The sequence below is a fragment of the Acanthaster planci genome, linkage group LG14, assembly GCF_054643075.1.
Source record: "Acanthaster planci isolate LZ-2023a linkage group LG14, COTS_SCS, whole genome shotgun sequence".
Classification (NCBI taxonomy): Eukaryota; Metazoa; Echinodermata; class Asteroidea; order Valvatida; family Acanthasteridae; genus Acanthaster; species Acanthaster planci.
In genome coordinates, this window is record NC_141790.1 from 10,704,438 (window position 1) to 10,730,596 (window position 26,159).

A 26,159-nucleotide genomic window follows, 5' to 3' on the forward strand; every position below is an offset into this window, starting at 1 on the left:
CGCCACCACGTGTTAGAGCTACGTGTACTTAGAAGAAAACATGGCCGCCTCGGACAAGGAAAACGTGAGTTGTGTGCTGCAATTTTCCAGTTATATTTTTAAATTTGAGCTAAAATTTTTAATTTATAGAGTGGGTCCTGGTAAATAGACGATATTTTCATAAACAATACGGACTGTTTGTAAACAAACGTGATCACACCTGTTAAAAAATCAGAAATAATTTGCATACTAGACCTAGGCTATAGGCAATTTGGGGCTCATTTTTCGTAAATTTTTCAACTAGGCCCTAAGCTAAGCCTATATAACGTTAGGCTAGCATGACTAACAAAGTTAGGCCTCATGGGCCTAGGCCTATTTTTTCTGTTTTTTAAATACTGACTTAAAGTAGGGATATTTCGAGATGTTCGGGGCATTTTTGTATATGTGTAATGCAAAGCAATTTACGAACGTGAGTGTGGATTTGGACTGACATGACTAACGACAGGGCCCTCTCGCAAGAGTCTCATTTATGCACGTCCCTAGCATAAGGCCTAAGGTCATGCGTTTCACTTTTTGTTGTGTTTGTGTGCAACTATTCAGTGTTATTGCAGTGATAAGAATGCAACCTTTTCAAGCCTTTACTTAGTTAACGTAATAAGTTTTGTTCTGAAATTAATTCAACATATTCAGCATGCACTGGGAAATTTTGTCATACATATCCCTCAAGAATGTCAAGCCAGTAGTCATGGTAGTTGTCATGGTCCTGGTTGTCAGTTTCTCATGTTTGTTGGCCTGTAGCAGTATACTGTGAGTCATGTCACTATTGTCAGTAACCTGGGACATTGAAAGAAAGAGGGAAGGGTGAAAAACAATTGGTCACATCTCATTGATTGTTAGGCCTTCCCGATAATCTGCTGATAAATCCACCCACTTCTCAGGAACCTTGAATTTATGTAATATCTTCTTGGTCCTATTGATTAAAAATCGGAGGTCTCTGGTAAAATTGAAGCTTGAAGAAATTGCATGTTTTCGTTCTTTTAATTTAGCTTTTAATTCAACGTTTATACCATGTCAACAATTTTACAGTCGACCAGCAAACCGGTGAAGATTGACAAATGGAACGGATCTGCTGTCAAGAATGCACTTGATGATGCAGTCAGAACGGTTTGTGTTCAACTTTCACTCAACTGTCAGCCGTTAACTTGGCCTAATCCATTTTTTTGGGGGGAGGGAGGGTTCGGGGGTGGGGTTTGTTCTCAGCGTAAAGTTGAGTTGTCCCATATCAATTAGTTGTCTATTGTTTATTTTCACCTTGTAGATCATGACGACCCACTTCAAGTACACAGAAAATCATGGTATGATTGACAAGCGATTGGCCATGTGCACGATAGCGTGTATGTTTGCCTTGACGGCACTCCTCTACGATTACCTCTACCCCTTCCCGGAATCCAGAGTAGTCCTTGCCACGTGCGTCCTATCATATCCTTTTTCAAACTATTCTCCGGAGTGGTTTAAATGCTTCATTTTGAAAGTTTCCCATCGCGTTCAGGCTTTCACAACTCGGAAAGGATAATTTTATTCAAGAAAAAAAGGGAAACAAAATTGAATTGTGGGAACCTTAACTGCTGGCACGTATTTCACCACGATGGGCGTACTCACTCTCTACACCTCCTTCATTGAGCGCAACCACTTCCTGGTCGTCCATCAGAAGGACCCAGCCGGAGTGGACCCGGACAACGTCTTCACCATCGACTCGTACATGAAGAGGTCAGGAAAAAGTCATACTGGGGGAAGGGGTTCCAACTAGGACTGTGCCGAATATTTGAATAACTGCGTATTCGATCGATTATCGGATATTTGAATATTATTTTCCGAATTTGAATATTCGAATGTAAAATTCATGAATAGGAAGGGAAAATTTTCTTTTGTTTTAAATGAGAAAACTTGCACTATGGAGGCTTGTTTCAAGCAGATTCAAATGAAAAGCGACTGAAAGCTTACAACAATTCAAAAAGTAAAGTATTCATTAAACAATTTAAAAGGAATAGAAACAGGGCAAGAAGTCTTGTTCATCTCTTAAATCTTGCTAAATCGTGGCTGGAGATACTCTTAGATGTGAGGAGCTATTATATTGATCATAAAGTACAGTTGTGTGTGTTATTGCGACTGATTTTGTACATGGTTTGTTCATCAACAATCTGCCGGTCAGTACGACTAAATATTCGGATATGCGATCGAATTGAAGTGGAATAAGTAAATCATTCAAATTGACTCATCCCTAGTTCCAACAGCAGATTCACTCTCTGTGGCTCAAGGAGCATTTCAAATTAGCTGGCGAGAGAAGGCTATCGCTTTAAGTGAAATTTATGGTATGCACCGATCACGAGATGGCACACGTGCACATAGAATGATGTCTTGGCGGGTAACCTGTCTGTGCTAACCACACATTTTCTGAGCTTGTACCCAGCCACGGCGTGAAATTCACCGTGGGGTTTTGAGTTCTGCGCTCAGATCTACTCCGCAAAAAAATGCCTGAAAAAGAAATTTCATTGTGAGTTTTTTCTCTTCCAGGTTTGATGACATGTACACGTTGGTCATGATGTACAAGGACAACAACACCATGGCTGAGCGCGAGGCTTCACTCACCAAATCGGTAGGCTGTTGGTTTGACGAAAATGGCTTGTTAGTCATGGACTTGTTCACTAACGACGTCAGCTCGTTACACGACGGCCTTTTGACCGAGAAGAAACAAAATTGAACGTATGGCTCCATGTCGTTCCCCCGGTTTTTGTGTCTCTTGCGTTAGTATTTAGTGTAGGCTCTTCCGCAATCTTTTTGTGCTATTCAAATATTACCAGACAGAAGATACTCTGGACGTTTTGTGACCCAGTGGGTCACAAGGCGTCCAACCGTCTTCCGAGTTATTCACCTTTAAAGGTAATCTTCCATGATTCAAATCAATGGGAACTCATAACACTTTTCACCTGCGTTATGTTCGTATTCATCAGGAGAGGGAACCGAGTGATCCATCAGAGCAAAGAGCTGAGTTTACTCAGTCTTACTCAAATGATAACAAAAGTACCCCCCAAAAAAGGCCTTAAGACTCATTCTGTGGGATCTGGTCACCCGATTGGAAATAAATCGCTTTATTACATTTCCTTAGTGTTGGCAATGCTCACTGTGCATGCAACTTGGGTTCATTGCTTTAGTAGTGTAGTTTAGATGTTCAGAATTTATATAACACAACCGCTTGCTGGCTACGGTGACCTAAAATACAAATCACAAAAGTAGGAGGGACAGGCATTTCAATCCGAGCAGAATCTTTCTCAAAGGCAAAGTTTCTGCTAGGTTCGAAACGTCAGGCCCTCCCGCTTCTGTAGTTCGAAGTTCACATCGGTGCTTGCAATTGTATATCAGTATTTTGTCCGAATTCCAACAAAGTATAGGAAAGAGAAGTTCCTTTTTGTAACCTGAAACGTTTGTATTTGGCCGTACCTCAAACCTCTGAAGTCCTATCTTGCAAGACTTTGCCTAACTGCTCTTTTTGAGAAATATTTATTTGAATAAGTGAGGATTTATTCCTTGAAGTAACATGTCAACATCAACGCCAGGGTGTATAGGTTTGAGGTTTGAGCAGCGCAGTGGTGAGCATTTCATTTTAGAAGTTTTAAGACCTTAAAAAGTTTGGGTAATAAAAATGGATTACCTTCAGATAGTCTCAGTAGATAAAGTGTGATTGTAGGTGAAGATCAACGTTAGTATTGGCTTCGTTGATATTTTATTTTTGAAACTTGACAATGGAAATGTCTCCTCCCTGGAAAATATCCTTGTAAGGATCCCAGAAGAAAATCCTCCCTTGGAAAATATCCTTGTAAGGATCCCAGAAGAAAATCCTCGAAGATCGCTTCAGTTTCCTAATGGTTCAGCATCGTACCTGTACAACCCCAAAAGTGGTCTTGAAGAACGTTGTCAACCCTCCAAGCAAAGATGCAATCTGCACTAAGTTGTCCTATCAGTCTGTACTGTAGAGGGAGAAATGGAAGGAATTTTTGGACTGGCTGTCACAAAAACATGCTTCTACAATCTTGCTTACAACGCTTTTCTTTTTGTTTTTTTTTCTTTGTAGCGTCTTGAGCATCTGTTGTTAAGTGGATGTATGGCGCTTTATTAATGTTCATTTTTTTTTATTACAGTTACAAAACTCTTCTCCGTACCAAGACCCAAAATCTTTATTTTTTTCCCTCTTCTGCATTTTCTTATTATTACTGAGATCATTCTTGCAAAGTCCAACCAACCAACTCCAACCGATGTTTAATTTCTGTTTTATTTCTCCATCAGTCTACAAATATTTAAAATGTATAAAATATAAAAACAACACACTCTACAATTGCAAAATATGTTGGTTTTTTTTTTTTTTTGGTGGCAGTAGAAACTTCAGCATTACAAAAGCACACATCTGTATGCAGGGAGTAGAAAGTCTGCACACACTCATTGACAACAAGAAATTTAACTACGATTTCTTGATATTTTTCCTGTACCCCTTCGTATGAATGTGTCACAGAAAACCGTGTTAACGGCAACGTGTCAGTACTGTTGTGAAGTTTCAAAAGATGACTTCACCGTATTTTAAAGCCGTTTTTGTTGATTGCTTGTACGTTATTTGGTAAGGGCCGGCGACCATTTAGACCCGGTTTGAAAAGGGCCCCTCCCCAGTAAGCTCGCCCTGTTGCAAAAACCCCTTTCATACCGACCTGGGATGCTGGACTGGTTGTTGATCTCGAACTTCTCCATCCTGGGGTCTATTGTTTGCAAGTCACTGGTACATGTAATCTATCCCAGAAGGAACCTGCTTGTGGTTTTTAATCCTTCAGCTCTATACAATGTTTACACTAATCCGCTTAGACCCCTATTCATCTGTGGAAGCATGGTGGGGGAAGCCTTTCATCAGGGACTTTGAAATGCCAATGTGCAGACAGGCCTGATACCGGCCTGGAGTAGCCTGAATACCGGGCAGGCATTATACAGGTCGGGCTACCGGGGGGGGCCCTTTTCAAACCGGGTCTAAATGGTCGCCGTCCCTATTTTAGGTCGTTCCACAGCTTTTACTGAAAAGTACAATCATACAGTTATACATGTATGTAGTCTTGGTTTCAATTCAAGATAGTTGTTGATGTGCATTATCACGACAAACTGTTTAGGTCACCCTCACGGTTTGTGGGCGATTGTGGTTCGTCATAATAGTGCCCTCTTGTGATGGCAGGTTAACACGAACATCAACATCTTGAAACCAAGACTAACACGTACGTTGTCAAAGTTAACTTGACCAGCTTAAGATATTTACCTTGAAGTTTTATTTATATTAAATCAAGTTTAGTGCCACACAGTTGTGAACTTTTAGTTCAATATTGTTGAACATGATTTTCCTTTTACAGTTCACGGTATTCCAGAACCTTGAGTGCTGAACGTAACTCTCTTGTTTTGTCTGTTGTATTGGAAGTCCAGTTCCCCACCTGCTGAGCTGTTCTCCATATCTTTGGAAGCTCCTGTATTGTGCGCTAAGAAGAAACATGCCAAATACCAGTCACACTTGTCTGTACCACATTGCATTTTGGGCCGGTAATCCGATTACGCTTAGCAGGTTCGTCTCTGTTGAGCATATTTGGGAACAGCAGCTTAATGAAATGGACTCGTGGCTTTCATTTGGTACTCCCAAGTTTCAAGCTGTATTTACATAATTTGATGACGAGAGTGCCTCAAATAACGGGGCCAGACCTTGCACACTTAACGATATTTTTGAGGGAGGAAAAAACCTTCAGAAAGCAAGTAAAATGGAACAAGATGATTTTTATGAAAACTATTTTTCACATTGAAATGTAATCATTGGGTGTCCAGTGTCACTCTTTTGGCACAGACTAGTGAAACAGAATAAGCAACATTAATACTTGTATGCCAATTGTGCTATGTTAGTGTAAAACCATGTCACTGTTTCCAAAACTTCAACAATTTGGAACCAGTTCCTTGGCTGAAATGATCTAGGGACCAGTGTTTCATCTAGCTATTTGTCCACCTGAAGAAGTTTCTCCTGAGTTTGTGTTTTCTTCATCATCAAAGCGACCACTCGCGTGGCTTGGGCGTACAGGCCCAGCCTCGCATGTCCTGCAGCCGCAGGGCCTCGGCGGGCATGTGGGTCTTGGGAACGGCCGGCCGGCTGATGAATGGGGAGTCAGCCCGGCTATGGAACCTCCGCAGTGGGGAGGTGCACCGCCCACCTCCATCCACGCCCCAATTGCCACCCCTGCTGGAGAGTTCCATGGCCGACTTGGGCCGCTGCGGCTTCTTCGGCGTGAAGGCCCTTCCGACGGAGTGACTGAGATTGAAAGACGGCGTGGGACTGCAGCTGAAGGAATCGGACTTGGAAAGGCATTTCTTGCCGGCGTGCCAGGAAGCACTTGGATCTTCAGACAAAAACAAATTACAAATATTCAAAATTTCAATTTAAGAATAGAATTGTTTGGACATTTCTATAGGGACAACCACCATTCTTGGAGAGCACTTTGACTTCTACTGAAAACACTTCAGTTCTTAAGGAGCAGATACTTCAGCCGAGAAATCAAAAGCGAGATACTTGCACATATTTGCTGTACATAGTTCAAGTTGGAAGTGAATTTATAAAATAAACTGATTTAGGTTCTTGTTTCCCAAAAGCTACTCAGACTGCAGTTCACAAACATTTCTCACTTTCAAATCCCGCTGATGCCAGCCTGGTAAACGTGTCTGACACAGACACCGGGTCATATGGGCCAGTCGCTCTAGGCACTGAAACAAAAAAAGAAAAAGCAAAGTGCCTTGTACATTGGAACATTTCATACAGAACTGGACGTATGGCCTTGTCTGAATCACTCGGATGTGGCCTGAAATTACACATAACTCTAACTGGAAGTGACTGCAGCCATCTGCATGGACTGAGTGTCATTTCAAGACACGGCCAAGTTCTCTGGACAAGGCCTAATATTTGTAGAGATATAATTACTCTCTGAGAACTTCCACATCAATCTCAAGTGTAATTATAGTTGCCGTCATTCTTTGTCGTTACCGTAGTTACGTCATCTTTATACTCATGTCATCACTGTTATTGAAATTATCCCAATCACCGTCATCTCATCTTTAACATCACTGTTATCACACCCTTCATCACCACTAACACCGCAAGCATTCTTATCAAAATTATCTCCATCCCACCAACAACTTCAATTCTCATCTCTCATTCTCACCACTTTTGACCTACCTGATGATGACCTGAACAAAGTCTCATCTACGTAGGAGCTCGGACTAACACTCCTGTATGTGTCAAATATGCTGGCAAAAAGAACAAGATGGTATAAACTCCTTTTTCAGGAGAAAGCTCCAAAAAATGTTTTGTGCTAGAACATTTGTGCCGAAACATAAAAGTATGCAATTTTTTAAAGCATCTTTATGTTGTGACAACAGGCCACAGGATACTTTGCATGGGCTTACTTTCTTTTTAGAGGAGTGAATCTTATCCTTGATGGATGGATGAATATCCCATGCTTTGGTGTGCACGTGAAGTACTCTCTGCCCTTGAAGATCCCACTATGCTTTCCAACTGTGGAGGAAAAGTAAAACAAAAGTTACTTGATTTTATTTTCAAGCTTTGTTTTTCAATATTGTTCCCTTAAATCTTTCCTCAATTTTCACAAAACGTGGAAGGCCTGACGTTTCCATCCTAACAGAATCTTTCTCCGATTTCTTTGATTTTCTTCACTTTGTCGACCTGTTCGGTAAAGGTTTTCATAAAGATTCAAAACTGAAATCGTTGAAAAAATTCAAACAAATCTCAAGATTTTTTTCTTGGGGGCAGTGCAGATTCAACTTGTGACTCTGCTGTGTGCATGTTGTAAAAAAACCGGCTGTGAAAATGTATGGTTTGAGAGAGAGGCCTTCATGAGGGGAGTCAGGTTGGCGCTGTGTTTCTTTCCTTTCCTTCCACCTCTGGGGCCCAGGTTGAAATCCGGCTCAGTGCACATGTGCATTGGGTTCTTCCATCCCTATCTGAGTTCATGGATTTTCCCCGAAACATTTATTCTGGGGTTTTCCCCTCACCTCTAAACCTGAACATTGTCTTCACTCATTTTCCTGTAACTGGTGCTAAATGCGCTGTTGGATGATCAGATATGAATAAACAATGGAATAAATTTCCATCTGCAGTTTCTATACATGCTCAACTTTACAACTAAAGCCTTTAAAAATAAAATGCTATCCGTTCACAGTTTTCAATGTGGAATTTTGGGGGATGGAAAAAAAAGTAAACCAATTCTGGGTACAGCAGCCTGAGTTTCCTCGCAGTATGAAAAATCTTAATATGACAATTTTCAACACATAAAGCATTTTGTGAGATCGCATATTTTGGGCATGAAAAGATTGAGCCACATCTCATGTTCCTCAAACTGAGCATCAAGATCTCTGATCTGTTCCTCACCGGGCTCGTCCAGGTCAACTCCCACCCAGTCCCCCTTGACGTTGGACAGTCCCCCCTTGTACTTGACGGTCCCTGCAAAGATCTGACCCTTGTAGTACACCTCCACCCGCTGGCCGATGTTGATGTTCAGGAAGAGCACCATGGTGGTGGGAGGATTCTAGCTTGACTTGGCTACAAAAGACCTTGGGAGTAAACGTTGAACAATTGATTCTTTTTATTAAAAAAAAAGTTTTGATAATTATGTAACGTCAAGTGTTACTTTAAGCTTAGATACTCAATGCAGCTCTGAAATAACATGCTCAAACGCCACATTAAGATCTTACAACTATTCTTCGGGCCAGACCTCATGCATTCCTCCACGACTAAACTCTGACTACGAGGTTCAGAGATCTTGCCATGTTATACTACGCTTAACTGACTGAAAAGAAGGCTTCCAAGAATTTTCAGTTACTGAAAACTCACCTGGATTTATTGCCACATGTAGCCCACTAGTACTACTAAGTTATGCCGCTCCTGAAGTTATCACTCGAGATACACCAACACCTGCTGCTTTATCATTGTTGTAGTTACGCGTCTATCCGATTGAGCTGTTCCAAATTAAGGGGAAGAATTATTCGAAACGTTATGTGTTAACGTCTTGAAAAATTAAGATAAATACCTGTTTGTCCGAAAAAAAGTTTTCAGTGATTTTCCAGCACTTATATCTCTATTGTTGTCCAAAATGATCTCAATTTTTACTATATTTAATGGAACAAAATTGAATATAGTAATAAAATCCCTGCTAAATAATAGACTTATCCAGTTAATTGATTGAGACTGGTGCTCAGCTTGTCATGACGCACTCCTGCGTTTGATTCGAGAAAGGAGCTTCGGTCGATAGGTCAAACTCCCAGACGTCACAAAATCACGCACAGTATCGCACAATCTCCAGCATGTTCAGGATTTACTCCTGCTGGAAAATGGCGGCGCGCTGGGGATGCGACGAAATTTTGACTGAGACAATTTGACTGAGACAACATAATCATGACTGGCCAGGGTAAGCTCATGATAAAAGCATGGCGTTAATTTTTTCCAGTCCAATAACATAATATTTGTAGTACACAAATGAATTATACCCGCCTGGAATGCGAAGACTAGACTTGGGCAGTTGGGGATGGGGCTGGGCCGACTGCAACAAATTTGTACCGAGGCGGCGTGAACGCGCACGACGAGTGACCCAGAACTGTCGGGTCCGACATCAACCCCGCTTCCACGGGGCAGATGTCAGACCCCACAGTTTAAGGGGTAGCCCGGCCGGTTTCGAGTCAACTCGGACCCAAACATCCCAAACCAACTCAGACCCAATACCAACTCGGATCCATTATCCATGCAATGTTTGTAATTTTCTTTTGTCTCTCAAAAGTCAAAAACATCAGTTTTCAAAGTCTTTGTACGAATTTGGCTAAGACTGGCCAACAGCATGTCCACCATAGGGCAGTTAAGTTCATAACAAACAAAATGCACTATTTCATCAGAAGGAATGCTCAAGAGGTCTCATGAAATACCTTTTTGTATAAATGCCGTAGTAAAAATGATTCAAATAAAATGCAGTATCTTATAAACAACTTGGCTATTCATTCCCAAAATAACTCTAGAAGAAAGTGTTTGATAAGGGCAGTGACTGCACAGGAATTATTCCATTAGCACCCTGTTCCTGTAATAAGGAAACAAAGTCCACTTCCTCAAACCATAGAGCAAGCTCTAACTAACATTTTGACCTTAAAGAACCATTACTCAATTCTGATAGGCCTAGTATAGGTAAATTTTGATTAACCAAGAAATAACTTGTTTAGATAAGTTGTGTCGGAAAAGTAGAATTTGTTCCCTTATAATAGGAACAGGCTGCTAAAGGTAATGAACCTCGTTTTATTTTGCTTTGTGTGTGCTTTAATAGCTCCATTTTTTTTCTACTTTTTTCTGTGAAATAAAAATCCTCCTGAAACATGAATGATCAAATCACCGTGATCACAAACAACTAGCAATGTAATTGGTATTCAGTGTAAATTTATATAAAATGATAAGGAAGATATTTGGATTTTTTGGTTAAGAAATAAATTGTAATCCACCGGCATAGCCCTGCCAGTGCCAGGATTACCGAGCTATATATGCAATCACACGTATGAAGCCAAACCACCGTTCACAACCATGCACAATGCATGACATCTAGATGCTCAACCAGCCATCAAAACTTCATGTGTGAAATTAGGCTCCTATAACATTCGGGCTTTATGTTCCTTTAGAAAAAAAAAAACCCGCCCACAATTTCGACCCGGGATTCAAACCCACACCCCATTCATCACAAACCATTATGCTGTAACTGCTTGACTACCGCAATATACACAAGTTGGCAATGTTTTTACCGTTGATATACCAATGAACGGCTGCAACGCAAGTCTAATACACATAGGGCATGCACAATAACACAACCACCGTGGTTTGGATTCATACGTAAGGTTGCATATAAATCTTGGATTACCTGCTCTCAAGTCCCACTGAATAGTAACTAAACAAAGCACACTCAGTCCCGTTGGGGAATTCAGCAATTTCATGGCAGTTGTTTCCATGTAGTACCTGCTGAAGCTGTGTTGCCAAGAAAATATATTTGACCAAATGTCGCACAATATGCACTTCATTTGTGTAACAAGACAGTGTATCCAAATTGGCCCACAGGGTGTCCAGAAGATGCTAAGGCACCCTTCTGGCTTTCTGACGACATGGGATTAATGCTGTCATATTACTGCTCATTTGTCAGTTCTTACAAGCTACTGGAAGTAGAAGTTGTTTTCAGTTAAACAATGGCGGCCAAGTCTCTGAAGAAACCGAAAGCCAGTCTTGCCCAGGAGTCCGTCAAAGTCATCGCCGAGTCCATCGGTGTCTCTCATCTCCCTGATGAAGCTGCGCTCGCCCTGGCCGAAGATGTCACCTTCCGACTCAAGAATCTCATCCAGGTAATCAAGAAAATTAGACCAGGTCGCATTTGAGAAATGAAAAATGCACCCCTCAGAAAGACTGACAACATTGCAGAACACTTTTGTATGTCAGATATCTCTTGGATGACCTGAGGATTTCCTAACAGTTTGTTTGCTTGTTTTTTGTTTTAATTCCATTTTGACAGGAATCGGCAAAGTTTGCTAGACAGAGCAAGAGAAGGAAGATGTCAACGTCAGACTTTGATGACGCCCTCAAGGTTGAAAATGTGGAGGTAACATTACGCTTAAGATTTGATTTCCTGAACCCCCCCCAAAAAAGATGGCTTCCTCTGAAATTACTCATGGAATGGGTCGTTTCCATTTCTTTCTTTTTTTATTATTCAAAGGAACCTTCACTCTTTAAAATCCCTAGATGAGGTTTGGACAGTTTTATTAGTGAATTTGGGAAGTAAAACAAGATTACCAAAAAGATAAAGGTCTGATGTCCCTCGGAAGTTGATGTGCAAAGGCTGTGCAATTAGTTCCTTGCAGAACAAAGGATTCCGTAGGATTTGGGAAGGTTTCTAGCAAAAATTCCCCTGGAATAGACCTCTAGCATAACGATGGCACACTTTTGTTAATGTGTGCTTTGCTATGGCAGTGAGATGGGACGCAATTTATCAAGCTGCATGGGAAAGCGAGTGTGTAATCAAGGCGTGGCGTCATTAAGTCTCGGGTTTATTGGAAGTATCGTTCATGCCATGTTCATTTTCTTTATCACAGCCTTTGTACGGGTTCAATACGCCCGAGTTTATACCCTTCCGATTTGCCAGCGGCGGTGGTCGCGAACTACATTTCATCGAAGAGAAAGAAGTGGAGCTGTCAGAGATCATCAGCACACCTTTGCCTAAAGTTCCCCTGGAGGTCAGCCTGAAAGGTTTGTTGGTTCAGATAGCAACTCAAAATTAGGAGCATTCTCATTTCATTTGAGGTACACTAGTTTTTGTTTTTTTTTTTTTAAAAAGAAGGTACCTGGGTAGGTACTGTGTGCAGTTTTGAGGAAGGGTTCCTTTATAGGAGAATTTGGACCGAGTTTGAAGACTTTTGAGTGTCCTCAACACTTTTTTGGGGTCCCCAAGGTAATGTTTGTTCTACACATTTGTGGTCCAACAACAAGTGGGTTTGTAACGTCATGCGCGTGCACAAATTCAGCATTCCAACTTGAGAAGCACTCAAACTTGGAAGCACCTGGTATTCTTAGGAGGTGTGACACTTATGTGTCCTATATTTGCCCACATGGCAGTGAAGTCACAAAGATGTTATTGGAACATTGCTATAGCCAGTCATTATCATTTTGGAACACAATGTTTAACCACTTGCCACCGGGGTTGCCGGTACTGGACACGTATTTCGGGGTCTCCGAAATCGGACCAAGGAAACTTGGCTTTGTAACAAAAGACCGTACTCCGAACAAAAGACCAGGCTGCTGGGCATTACCAACTTTTTTCACTCTAAATAGTGGAGATAATCCAGCCTTGTTTTGAAACAATATACCACGGTTTTGGGGATTTATTGCGAGCGGATTACCACTGGGGACAAAAACGCTCCACCACCGCAGCAATGAGCCACTGCACGTTAATCTGGCCCCTGTTGAAAAGAGGTCAGCAGCGCACTGTGCCAGGTTTGTGAACAAAAGAAAATTACATAACATCACACAATTTGGGCTCTTTTTACAAGGCAGCAGGCCTGGCTGAAAAACTCCAGCGTCAATAGATGTTGTCTGTCAGATTAGAGTAGCAACCAGACAGTCCTTCGTGTGGGTGTAAGTGTCCAGTAAATGAAGATATGAATTTTTAAAGAATGTTGAAAACAGGAAAAAAAAGAAAATTATCCCGTCCCAGCATCATCAACTTTCATAAATGCCCCCGGCGCAAAGTGGTTAAGGCTATCCCTGACCTAGAAGTTAAATATTTATCGCAGCAGGAGGCATAATTTCCAATGAAGATCATTGTGGTATATTTTTCTGTATTTTTTCCCCAGCTCATTGGTTAAGCATCGAGGGTATTCAACCTGCCATTCCAGAAAATCCTCCCCCAGGTTAGTGGGAACAAATCCAGTTCCTTTGTAAATTTTTTAATTGGAAAGGTTTCAATCCCCCGAAATCCCTACTGTCAAAAGTTTTCCAAACAAGACGAGGTTTTGTGATCTCTTTGTTCTCCGTTTTAGTCGGTCGGGATCTACAGAAATCAGACGCCACGGAAACCCTGGTGCCCAAGAAGCCCTCCTTCAAGGACCAGGCGGGGGGAAAATCAGGAGAGGAAGGGGGCAAGCTGGCACCCCCGGGCCTCAAAGGGAAGGGCGCCCTGGTGGCCGAGTCCGTCAAACTCAAGCCTGTGGTCACCCATGAACTGTCCGTGGTCAGTACCTCTTCAGTTTTCCTCCCAATTAAACTTCTTCTCTTGGGATGCGATCTCTGAGGATTTTTCAGACCAATAAAATTCAATGTCCAGGTTTGAAACGTTCTTACCAAGTGCAAGATTGAAACAGTCGTTACTGTTCATGAAAGAACTCATTCCTAGTTGACCAAAACAAAACAGCCCTTGAAAGGCACAACATTTTACTGACATTGTGTTACAACCTTTGTACTGGATGTTTGGTCGATTTCAACCAATCCCACCTTTTTCTTGATAATACAAGGAAGTGACTTCTAAGAAACTCTCCGATACATCTTCAAAATAATTTGAGGGACATTTCAGTCAATCTTGATAGAAAAGGTGGGATGTTTTAAGAGCAACTACAAAAACACCTCCTTTCTGATTATCTGAGGTAGCTCCTTTTCTTTTATCATTCTAATCTTCCTTTTGTTCTTCTAATGTTCCTGGTGTTTGGCAATTCCCATTTTTGTTACATCCCAGTCTGTTAATTCGTCTTTGTTTTGTTTTGACTGTATTGTTTTATTTCCATGTACCGATAATCTGTTGTCAGTCTTCCTTGTCTGGTTCTTTTTGTTATCTTAATAAGGCATTTCTGTATAAGACTTTGTCTTCTGAATATGCCTGCGTATTTTGCCCCTTTTATTTCAATGTCTCCTGGTCTATTTAACTTTCACTCTTGTGGTCATAAATCTTTCATTTATTGACCTTGTGTATAATTTGATATGTACATTGCAAAACAGAAATAAATGTTGAGTCAAAAACAAAACCAAAATAGTGATTTGCTTACTTTTAGAAAATTGCAAGTTGCCACATTTTGTTAACGATTCTGTGATGTGCCTGAACCGTTTTTCTCGACAGGAGCAGCAGCTGTACTACAAGGAGATCACCGAGGCTTGCGTGGGGTCATCAGAAACAAGAAGAGCGGTGAGTACCTAACTTCTCCTGCTTTGCAAGAGAAGAGTTCAGAAATGTGTGGCGCAGTTTGTCGATCGGGACACATGGAAGTGATAACAGATGCAGAAGTTTAAGATCAGTCAAGAGTTGTGGAGCAAACAGATGGGTGTTGAGAACGTCATATTCACTGAGGTCAGGTGTGGTCAGTGACACATAAACCAACCCACAGCCAACGTTTACTGGCCTTACTCAGTGTCTGTTCCTGGAATTTGGCTGACTGGCGACCTCATTTTCGGATGATATCATCCCGTCTTGACCCCCCTTCCCCACCCCTTGTCTTCTCCAGGAGGCCTTGAATAGTTTGACCAGCGACCCCGGCCTCTACCAGATGCTACCGCGCTTTAGCACCTTCATCTCGGAGGGGGTGAAGGTCAACGTGGTGCAGAGCAACCTGGTGCTGCTCATCTACCTGATGCGCATGGTCAAAGCCTTGATGGACAACTCCACCCTGTACTTGGAGAAATACGTAAGCTTGTCAGTCGTACTGTTTGTCTGGAGGACTCAACCACCCCCATCGAGCTAAAGCATCCATGTTTTGTGAACAGACCCGTGGAACATGCAACGCAGCAGCATACGTGAATAGACAAGTCTATTTCGTGACCAGAATTCCAATAACTTAAAAATCCACCTTTGTATAACTGCACGTCGTATCTGTTTGGTCTAAAACTTGTATCTAAATAAAAGTGGCAACAAGGCTATAGTCACAACAACGCAAACAAAAAAGACAGAGTGTTTTCATGGAGCGGTGGAGTTCAGCAGTATCCAACCTGGTCTCAGCTTCTCTTGGGCGTTCTTGATCCAAGCAACGAACAGAAGGTCATTTATTCTAGCTGTAGCATTCTATTAGATGCAGTAGCATTCATTGCCACATCCATGGAAGACGAACCCTTACCATAATGCTCATCCTATAAGGTTTATCAGACAAAAATACGTGGAGCGAGGGTTACTGTTGCCTCTTAACCATGTCGGTGAGTGACCTTAGTGTGGGATTGTTACGGTTTAATGTAGCTAGTTAGGCTAATGCAGGGGCAGTTTTCCCCCTGGACTGTTTTGCTTGGATGATCTCGGTAAAAGTGCAGGCCTCGTCTTGTACTTTCAGCTGCACGAGTTGGTGCCGGCCGTCATGACATGCATCGTCAGCAAGCAGCTCTGCCTACGGCCGGACGTTGAAAACCACTGGGCCCTGCGAGACTTTGCCTCCAGACTCATGTCCAGCATTTGCAAGTAAGAAACGTAGGGGGGGGAACCTCCCAAGCTCTGGAGAAGCTCTGTAGATGAACAAGAAATGCCGATTGTCTATCCGGCAGCCATATTGCTTGGGACCAGCACGCCGTATTTGTGCACACAAGTTTAATTCAAGAATAGCGATGTAACTCTCTCCCATGGGCCAAGCACAGGCACTTGCCACTGAAGACAGATTTGATCAAAGGACTGACACCCGAGGACAGTAAAAATCTTGTTCCCTCTGTGTATCTGTCCTTTGTTGTAAATGAAAATATGCACACTTGCATTGGCCAGCCCTGCTTTGAAGGGGACAGTGTCCCATTTTCAGGAAATCTGAGACCAAGTTGTGAGGGAAAATATTGTCCCCGTATTGGAGTTGTCCCCGTAACCATTGTTCCACGTTTGTGGTCCCCACAACGACGGTGCCAATGTGTGTAACAGAGGTGAGATTTGTCAGGATTTTCCCTGATTTTAGGATCTTTCATCCGGAATTTTCCAGATTTTAGGCTTTTCTAAAACAATCTCTTTTGAAATCTGGAAAATCCTGCGTTTACCATTAACCACTTGCCGCCAGGATTTCCGGAACCAGACTCCTTGGGTTTATACGCATAGTCGGGCTGCACGAAATCTGACAAAAGAGCTGGGCCTTGTAACTAAAGACCGTACTCAGAACAAAAGACCGAGATGCTGGGAATTGCTAACATTTTTTCAGTTGTCAATAGCGGAGGAAATCCGTCATTGTTTGGAAAGATTATACCACTGTTTGTGGCATTCAACACGGGGACAAAAGCGCTCCAGAGTTGAGCGATACAATACCACTCCACGCTAATCTGGTCCGCATTTGAAAGATGCCAGCAGCGCACTTGGCTAGTGTCGGGAACAAAAGAAAATTATGTAACACCGCACAATGTGGGCTCTCTTTACAAGGCAGCAGGCCTGGCTGAAATACTCGGGCGTCAATAGATGTTGTCTGTCAGATTAGAGTAGCCACCAGACAGTCATTCGTGTGGGTGTAAACGTCCAAATGAAGTTATGAAATTCTGAAGATGGAAAATCTTGAAAGTGCCCCAGGAATACGTCATGCAACTTCAAATTAAACCAGGCAGCATATGGATAAGGGATACCCTTCGGCAAACACCAATGTTTACCATAGACCCTCTGCTGCTGTGGGACCCTCTAAACCGCTGGGGATTATTTCCTGGATACTTCCTTGTCCTCTAGTCTAACTTCTGGAGTGAGTGTTTATGCTTTTATGTAAACTTGGCCTCCCTGCTGCTTTGCCCTGTTCCAGGAAGTTCAGCACGACCACCAACAACCTGCAGTTGCGCATTTCCAAGACATTCGACCACTGTCTGTGCGACGAGAAGTCCACCATGGCCGCGGTGTACGGGGCGCTGTCTGGACTGTGCGAGTTGGGAACAGAGGTCAGTCCAAAAGGAGTTGGGAAAGAGCTTGTCGTGGCCATCCATGCCAAATTCCCTTGAAAGACCGTGCCGCACCCTGACGTGAACGGGGTGCAAGATGTCTGCCCTTGTAATAGGATGTCAAAAGTTTGAGTCCCTAGCTTCAGAGGCTCGTTTTTGGAAAGCAATTAACCGACAGTTCCAGTAACGGCTTCACCAAATTCGAGCATCGCACATCGTTGATTACGATGATCGCAATGATTACAGACATGCACCGAATCACTCCAACTTCACACAACGCATGACAGTTTTCGAAGGGTTTTGTTGTTAGACCTATCTATAGAGGCTTTGCATGGTAGCCATCTTGAAGGGCAGTTCTTTTGTTCCAACAGGGAAAACTCCTTTGTGCATACCCCTGTTGAACCAAAGCACTGGCCTGCAACATGGCAGCCATGCAAAGCCTCTTACTGATATTTTCTTTATTCATTTCAGATCCTGAAGAGCATGGTGCTTTGCAAGTTGACTTCCATCAGCGATAGGGTTAGACTGTCTTCTGAGTCCCCCATCATCAGCAGTGTAGACAAGAGTGCCATTGACCACCTCATGCAGCTCGTTTTGGTAAGGCCAAAAAAAAAAAGGACTGTGACTCGAGCTTGTAGCTATTTGTATGCAAGACTTCGAACGGAGTATGCTGTATGGCAGATTGAGTAATGTAGGAGGAATACGGGCGATTCACAAAAGTGCGCCTCCAAGAGTTTGCAATGCGTTGGCCAATCACAACATGCCAAATCTGTCGACAAAGCACTGTGATTGGTCAACGAGTTGCAAACTCTTGGAGGCACACTATTGTGAATCGCCCGTATTCTTCAAGCTTTTATGTTATACTTGCACTTGTAAAGTTAAGACTTTGAAAGTATAAAAGTTACAGGTTTGTTGCTTCACCATTTTGGCCTGTTGCCAAGTATTCTTTGATCTTGTACTGTAGTTTGTGTGTGTTTTTAACCCCAGAAACACTGCGCACCCTACCTCAAGCAGACGCGCCCCACGCCGGACGACCTAGACGCCTACAAAAGCGAGTTTGGCTTTCTGGGCACAGCGCTGTACACGCAGGTAATCAAGCTGCGAACGCAGCCCGCCTCGTCTGGCACCCAGACTTCATCCTCCCAGGCCAGGCCGACGCTGAACCTCTCGCAGGTAGGCAGGTTTATACAGGAGCTGTTACAAAACCAACTGTGTGGGGAAAATAGACTTGGCTCACTTGGAACCATTTTTTTTTCAGTTGGCCGGGGAAACGTGAGTATAACGGTGCTTGCCTCTGCAGACATCTTCAGTCTCTTCCGTTTGCCAGGGTTCATTATCGCGAGTTAAAACTCATTTTCTTATGGGCAGTTACATCTCTTGGCACACCAACGTCAAGTGGTTGAGCACTGAGGCAGAAGCTTGGAGCATTTTTGTTTGGTTATGTCATCAGTCATTTGAGAAGGATTTCCGAGGCTAGGATTGAGCCAGTGCCGTGACTTGGCAGACGGTCCCGGCTGTGGCAATTATTTATGACCCAGCCTAGCAAAATGAGCCGCCAGTCACCAGAGCCACTTTTGAGTTCAAAGGTCTTTAAAAGAATCTTGCACGTTGAAATTTACTGGGAATCCTCAACATTTTTCACCCTCATAATGCCCATTCTCATCAGGCTGCGAAACTGAGTGATACGTTGAAATGAGGATCACTTTGCACTCTTTGTATTGCAAGTTAATTATTCCTGAAGGAAATGGTCTTAAGACTCATTTTGTGGGATCCAGTCGTATAGCGCCTAACAGTGTAGCGTACAGAGCCTAAATACGTAGTCATGTGTTTCACGTCAACTCTAGTGAATTGGTTTTTTTTGCCGCCCTAGGGCCGCTCGGTGAGTTTCTCGGGGTTGGGACCGCGCACCCCTACGACCCCCGTCACCCCCCTGGGGGGTCCCCCTCGCACCCCTACCATCATCACACGGCCCAGCTTCCAGAGACTGGCCTCCGCTCCGGCCGGCCCCTCCTCCACCGCGGGATCCGGCCAGCAGAAGATCGTCTTAGTGACGACGTCCAGCTCCAGAAGTTCCAGCCTGGTCTCCACGATACAGGTCAAGACTTGCATATTGATTTGTCAGCCAAGTTAAAGCCGCAGCTAGAATTTTTTGTTCATTAACCACTTCATGCCGGGGCATTTTTCAATGTTGATGATGCTGGGCCGGCATGACTATCATTTTTTCTGTTTTCAAAATCCTTCAAAAATTCATCATTTCATTTAACGGTCGTCTATAGTCGCACCAAGTAATCTTTAGGCACTACTCTAAGTTGATAGGTGACCTTTATTGACGCCCGAGTATTTCAGCCAGGCCAGCAGCCTTGTAAACAGAGCCCAGATTGTGCGGTGTTGTATAACTGTCTTTTGTTCACGAACCTGGCTTAGTGCGCTGCTGACCTCTTTTCCATAGGGTGCTGTGTGGCTCATCGCTGCGGTGATGGAGCGCTTTTGTCCCCGGTGGTAATTCGCTCGCTCTCAATGCCCCAAACCCTGGTATACGATTTAAAAACAAGGCTGGATTATCACCACTTTTGAGAGTGAAAAAATGTTGGTAATACCCAGCAGCCTGGTCTTTTGTTTGAAGTACGGTCTTTTGTTACAGGGCCCCGTTTCCTTTTGTCCGAGTTCGGAGACCCCGGCCACCCATATAAACCATACGTCTCCAATCCCAGAGTCCCCGGCAGGAAGTGGTTAACCACCTCGTGCACAGGAGCCCAGTACCCGGTGCCTTGGGTTTGTACGCATAGCCGGGGTGCCCAAAATCGGACAAAAGAGCAGGGCCTTGTAACAAAAGACCATACTCGGACAAAAGACCAAACTGCTGGGAATTGCCAACATTTTTTCAGTTGTCAATAGCAGAGGAAATCCGTCATTGTTTTGAAGGATTATACCACCGTTTGTGGCATTCAGCGTGAGCGGATTACCACCGGGGACAATAGCGCTCCAGCACTCCACTGATGAGCGATACAATACCGCTGCACGCTAATCTAGCCCCGATTGAAAAGACGCCAGTAGTACACTGTGCCGGTTTGGGGACAAAAGAAAATTACACAACACCGCACAGTCTGAGCTCTTTTTACAAGGCGGCAGGCCCAGCTGAAATACTCAGGCGTCACTAGATGTTGTCTGTCAGATTAGACTAGCCACAAAACAGTCACTTGATGGGGTTTAGGAAAAGATATGAATTTTTGAATATTTTTGAAAACCGACAATATTGACAAATCACCTGGCATTAGACACTGCATTTTCAAAGGCACCCGGCAGCAATTGGTTAACGTTGTGAAATATTTACCATAAGTATTTTTGTTACATTCAGCGCAGATGCCTGGTAAACAAAGGATGCATTTTGAAAAAGTAGGGTTTTTTTCCCTTGAAGGAATGCAAAGTCATTTATTTGGCCTGCTTTGTAAGATAAAGGTTTTGTTATGCATGTACACAGCATTTGTTTCGTTGACTGACTTCTGGATAATAATGCTCTTTTACTCTCTTCTGCTGCCGTCCCTTTCCCATTTGAGCATAAATTCAAATCAAATCCTGGCAGTTCAACTGGCTCAAGACAATGTCAGAAATGTGGAAATTTGAATGTCAAGCACAACTCTTGCCTGTGTACTTGACTGTTACAAGTTGGCGTGTCAACGTGCACATTTCTCATTAATTTGACTCCAGGCGTCAACAACCATCGCCTCGCCCCCCTCCGCACCGACAATAGTCCGCGTGATCGGCGGACAGAAGCCAGCGACTTCCAATTACGGGTCAGCCCCGCCGATAACGTCCACGCAGAAGTTTGTCGTGGTCGCCCCGACGTCTGCCCACCAGCAGCCCCCGGTCAAGGTCAAAGTGGAGGCGCCCAGCGGGGAGGCAGAGTCGCCCGTGCCGGCGGTGGGCGGGTCGGACTCCACCAAGTTGATGTCGCTGGTGCACGCCGCCAGCATGCAGTCGCCGCTCAGCACGGAGGCAGACGTGAAGAGCGAGCCGGGCAGCAACGAGAACAACTGAAAGGATTGGGTACGTGGGGAAACGCAGGAAAAGGGACATTTCTTTCGTCTTGCGAGAACTGTCTACTGTTCGTACGGGCTGCTGAAGTTTGCAGGAAGTCCAGCTATGGTTGGCAGCAGTTTCTGCCTGAAAATGCATATTTTTCACACATTTTTGTTAGAAGAATTTCCCTTTTGATTTATATGCTACATGAGATTTTTTCAACACTATGTACTGTTTTTGTATTGACAGCCACCCATAGTTGACATTTGACTGTAGCAAGGCTTCAGACTTTTGTTGGGGAAGTCGTCCAACCTGCAGCTTCGTCTCTGAAATTCAGCGTGAGGCTTCAGTCTCGGGGATTTCCTCGGAGTGTATATACGTACCTTTTGATGCACTTCCGGTTTTATTCAAAGCCAGAGCTTTGGAACATTTCCAATTAATTATGGAGAGAGAAAAGGCTGAGATTACGAAAAAGGTTGGTGTCTCCCGACGCTCACCGGCCTAGTTAGGTGCAGTTTTGTCAAGCACTTGATCATGCATTTGAAATGTCTGTGCGTAGGCTACCCAGAATGCTTTGCATTTCCTTGAAGACATCACCACTGGACACAAAAGCATTGGCTAGCTTAACAAATATTCCAGTCAGTTCAATGTCCAAAAGCACATCCATTTTTCTTCAAAAGTTAAATTCTTTCGTTTATTGCGGAAAAACGTTTTAGAGTGCATTATAATATATAAAGGTCAAGGGTTAACAATAGAATGTATGTACATGGTTTTTTGTTTTCTTTTTTGTTTTTTACAGAATCATGTACAAAGCTTTTGACAAAAGCAGTATCAAACACTTGACTGATCAAGATCATACGACTAACCAGACATCGTCCTCTCTACAATGTACATCTCACACAATTCTGTGCATGTTCTCTTGCATGGAGTATAAGTCTATATTAATGAAGAATCCAAGATAAAGACCGATTTGTTCACGTGTCAGATTTCCACCAGCCTCAAACAATGTTCTTCCACATCGGAACACATGAGATCAACGTGTACCCTGGTCAAATTCCATTGGAAAACTGAGGTCAACGGTCAATTATTTCTGACCGAAACCCCCTTTGCACCCTGAACAGACTACTCGAAAGTGAGATTGTGAGATCACGCACGCGCGTGACTTATTTTGTTGGAAGGGTGTCGGAAATAAATGTAGCCTTTTGTGTAGTCCACAACGTGTGCATGCGTCGTCTGTAAAACCTAGCGAACATGCTGTGAAACTTTTGGACCCATGTTCGGCCCCTAAAATTATTCTCAAAACCGGTGTTTTTTGACGCGGATGTCCCTGCACGGCAGAAACAGAAAGGAAAAGAAATGAGAATTTTTTTTTTTTTTTTTTTTTTGTGGAGAAATGTACAGATTATACACCTTACTATGGCAAGAAAATTTAAAAATGGAAAAAAAAATCTCGGTCAACTTTTTTTCAAAGTAGAATGTACAGCCTCCAACTGTTTAACCTACACACAAACGTGTGGCCCAGCCAACATCTGACGACCAGTTCAGCAAAACAAACGTTCGATGTAATGTTAAATATATTTGCATATAATTCTGCATATAATTACAGACCGCTCGTACATGCATCGTCCGTATCCATTCTCTCATATCGGCAATTCCTTTCTCGGCCTGTTTGCGCAACACACACACCCTGCCACCAACGAGGCTCACACCATCTGTCCAACAAACACATCCTTAATTACACTAACACGGAACATATCAAAACTCGGTTTTCCCCAAAATTAGCCGTCGTGTAAATGCGACGATAAAATTCTGGAAAAAGGCGGAAGTTTGACGCCCCTGTAAAAGGACATTCACTACAGCTTCCTAGCACACATGTCTTGCCCAATGTGAAAACGTCTCCATGGAAACGTGCACCTCATCTTGAGGCAATATGCACACAGTTCACTACGCTCTTCAATACGAAAATGGTTCTCAAATCACTCCCTTTTTTTAATTGCTGCCAGCAGCTTTTAACCGTGTAACTTGGGTTACACAGTTCCCATTAAAACCTGAACTTCGTGACCTAATACTCCAAGAAAGTTTAATGCTCCTTCGTTGATAGTTTGAATTCTGTGAGAAATAAAATTTGAAGACAAATGTCAACAGTCAAAGCAAAACTCGCCTAATTTTATTACAAAAATAATGCTCTTGAAACGCGTAAACTAGACTCTTTTCCTTGGAACAGAATTTACACTTCAACTCAGTGAGTGCCACATGGCCCTCCCTCATTCTGGGAAAAAATTACTCACAGATGTTTCAGCCATGTAAGATATTGAAAGGAAAGATTTCATTCAATGAATATTGAAATCTTGTTGCATCATAACTAATCCATTATATTCCACCATATGTTCAAAAAAGACTTTCCGCTTTGGTTAAAAAAAACCACATCCAGCAGATCTTACTAGGCTTTTCATCTAGCCAATCAACAACCAGTAACACCAGTCCCTCGTGAATAATTCACAACCCTGCCTGTATTACCTGCACCCCACTGCCAATCAGCAGTGACAACCCCAACCAATGCCAGATGCATAATTCATGACCTTAGCTCCCAAACAGTCAGCCTGACCACTCCCCCCCCCTCCCCATGTGTTCCATCCATCACATGCAGTGCATCGACTCTCGCCAACTGCATGGAATGCCCCGCACCACATTCCTGTATCCGTCCCAAATACTGATGCCCTGACGAGATGCATTCTGCCAATCCTTTCCCTTAAGCTGCACCCATTTAAATTTGATTCCAAGTTCCTTCCCCCTCACTCTACTTTCCCTTAGGTGATGAGATGCTTGGAATTTTTTGGTCTTTTGGGGCAACTCTTGAGATCAGGAGGGTTTAACCGAGAATTGTTCGCAGAGCAAAACAACGGAATACCCACCGTTTGTGCTTAGCAATTCTCGGTAGTTCTAAGCTTGTCAGGTGGAAATTTTATTCAACTTACTGCCCTTGTATCTTATCGCGTCATTCCTTTCCACTTTTAAACCTACTCCATTCCAGGACAAGGAACTTGCTTCAACATGTGAATAATGCAGTATGCTCAAAACTTTCCTTCACTATCACCGTTTTGCCAGAAATACGCATATATAAAAAGCGTAACCTTTCACCTCATGAGACGGGTGCCACACCGTGGCATCCCACCTTGTGGAGACACTGGCTTAAGGCGGGGAACCCAGCGAGACAACTGGCCTTCCCTCCATGTCACAGTGATGTCTCAGCAGAGCAGGGCCATCTGACCAAAGCTGGAGAGAGCTCACTGACTGCACTCACAGACCTGTAGGGTATTTTGTTCCAAGGGAGCCTCATGTCTGGGGTCTTGGGGTCTTGGGGCTCCAGTCTTTATGACTGTCCAATCACTGCTTCCATAATGAATCCAGGATCTGATCCTACATATCAAACAGAGACAAACAAAGATACATGTAAATAACGTTCCATTTCTTGGAGAAATTCCTGATGTTCACAAGTGACAATTTTGACTTGCATTGTTTTGCTTCGTTTTGACGTACTTCTTTAAAAGCTGGATTTCTTCCAGTGTTGCAGCAAAATGTGTCAAATTTTATTTTTCGGAATACATTTCTTGAAGTTTCTTTGGACATCAAATTGTCTTATAAAAATAAAACCCCAACTTCTTGTACCCTCCAAATTGAATATACTGTATTTCAAGCAGGCTAGGGGGTTGGCCAAAAAACAGGTTATCCTGGCCAACACCTGTTAAGTGATGTACATATTTCCCCGATGCCTGGTATTCTCATATCTGACTCCACAAGTTCGCTTATAATAATCAGCATGATGGGTGCCCCGCTGACATCATTAACATCACTGGCTTGTTATCGTCAGTCCATGAGGGCAAAAACACCTGCGACTCCCTGCAATTTGCATGTAAGTAATTCCCAAAAGAGAAACCCTACTCCCTCTACTCACTGGACCATTCTCAAAACTGGCTTCGCCTTGTCTGCTCGTCTGAAACATGACACCGTTGCCATGGCCGACTATGACAGGCGGGAGCCCGTACAGTACACAGTAAACAGTGGCAGTCCATGGGCTAAACAATGGCTGAGCTCACTGACTAGTTATAAAACAAAGCCTACCCGCACATGACAAAGGATTGGTGTTTAATCGGGCGACCCCCCAGGTCACATATTTATTGAGGTCAAAGAAAAATTGCTGGCTGTGGTCGGTACACAGCCTAGTCCAACTATGTAAATTTGTACATACACAATTCACACATACCAACGCCAGGGCTTGTTGAGTTGGCCAAGACTGCCACTGGAATATTTCTAAGGTCACCGCGGTCACCAGTCTAGTCCTGGCGGCAGCTTTTAGACCAAGACTCATGCCCCAAGAATGCAACACGTAAGCAAGGGCCCCTGTGTGTGCAGTGTACTTATAAATACACGCACGTACACATGTGACTGCCTCGTCACAATGTGTGGAAAAGTTGTGCCGCGTGGGTTTCGTAACGGGCAGACAAATTTCGCATGGCTGGCAAATTTCAAATGCTGCAAGGTTTATAAATAATTGCTCGCTGTGCCACATTCCAAATGCTCCCCACACAAGTTGATGGAAGAATTCATGACGAAGAATTCCCCAATTTGAAAGTGGCTACAGTAAAAAAAATTAGAAATCCTGATCAAATGCTTCAGGGAAAAT

The 26,159-nt window shown here is 43.3% G+C and overlaps 4 protein-coding genes across 10 annotated transcripts in view; 2 read left to right on the forward strand and 2 right to left on the reverse strand.

The window, feature by feature from the left end:
- On the forward strand, nucleotides 1–5,447 carry spcs2 (signal peptidase complex subunit 2). The gene is made up of 5 exons (XM_087146108.1): nucleotides 1–64; nucleotides 1,066–1,143; nucleotides 1,298–1,457; nucleotides 1,611–1,746; nucleotides 2,551–5,447. The coding sequence occupies exons 1-5, from the start codon at nucleotides 41–43 to the stop codon at nucleotides 2,735–2,737; spliced, it is 585 nt and encodes a 194-aa protein (XP_087002234.1). The 5' UTR covers nucleotides 1–40; the 3' UTR covers nucleotides 2,738–5,447.
- On the reverse strand, nucleotides 4,286–24,755 carry LOC110980977 (uncharacterized). Its single transcript, XM_022238085.2, has 7 exons — nucleotides 24,617–24,755; nucleotides 8,939–9,063; nucleotides 8,477–8,658; nucleotides 7,495–7,603; nucleotides 7,265–7,335; nucleotides 6,718–6,795; nucleotides 4,286–6,434 (listed from the first exon to the last, which is right to left on the reverse strand). The coding sequence occupies exons 3-7, from the start codon at nucleotides 8,616–8,618 to the stop codon at nucleotides 6,085–6,087; spliced, it is 750 nt and encodes a 249-aa protein (XP_022093777.2). The 5' UTR covers nucleotides 8,619–8,658; nucleotides 8,939–9,063; nucleotides 24,617–24,755; the 3' UTR covers nucleotides 4,286–6,084.
- taf6 (TATA-box binding protein associated factor 6) lies at nucleotides 9,376–22,239 on the forward strand. Of its 2 annotated transcripts, XM_022238024.2 has the most exons (15): nucleotides 9,376–9,512; nucleotides 11,268–11,463; nucleotides 11,631–11,717; nucleotides 12,208–12,361; nucleotides 13,465–13,521; nucleotides 13,651–13,841; nucleotides 14,718–14,783; nucleotides 15,100–15,279; nucleotides 15,913–16,037; nucleotides 17,329–17,461; nucleotides 17,933–18,058; nucleotides 18,449–18,634; nucleotides 19,332–19,556; nucleotides 21,167–21,505; nucleotides 21,728–22,239. In XM_022238024.2, exons 2-14 carry the CDS (start codon nucleotides 11,311–11,313, stop codon nucleotides 21,494–21,496), a joined length of 2,013 nt encoding a protein of 670 aa, XP_022093716.1. In that variant the 5' UTR covers nucleotides 9,376–9,512; nucleotides 11,268–11,310; the 3' UTR covers nucleotides 21,497–21,505; nucleotides 21,728–22,239. The 2 variants fall into 2 exon arrangements, with proteins under 2 accessions (XP_022093716.1, XP_022093715.1); XM_022238023.2 differs by having other exon boundaries at nucleotides 21,167–22,239.
- Nucleotides 22,145–26,159, reverse strand: part of LOC110980938 (uncharacterized) — a 29,461-nt gene continuing 25,446 nt past the window's right edge. For 4 of the 6 annotated variants that reach the window (XM_022238017.2, XM_022238020.2, XM_022238019.2 and 1 more), the window contains exon 13: nucleotides 23,617–24,895. In XM_022238017.2, coding sequence (XP_022093709.2) covers nucleotides 24,863–24,895 — 33 coding nt within the window. In that variant the 3' untranslated portion in view covers nucleotides 23,617–24,862. Of the gene's footprint in view, nucleotides 22,806–23,616; nucleotides 24,896–26,159 lie in introns of those variants that run through there. The other 2 variants (XR_015427740.1, XR_015427739.1) reach the window with 2 other exon arrangements.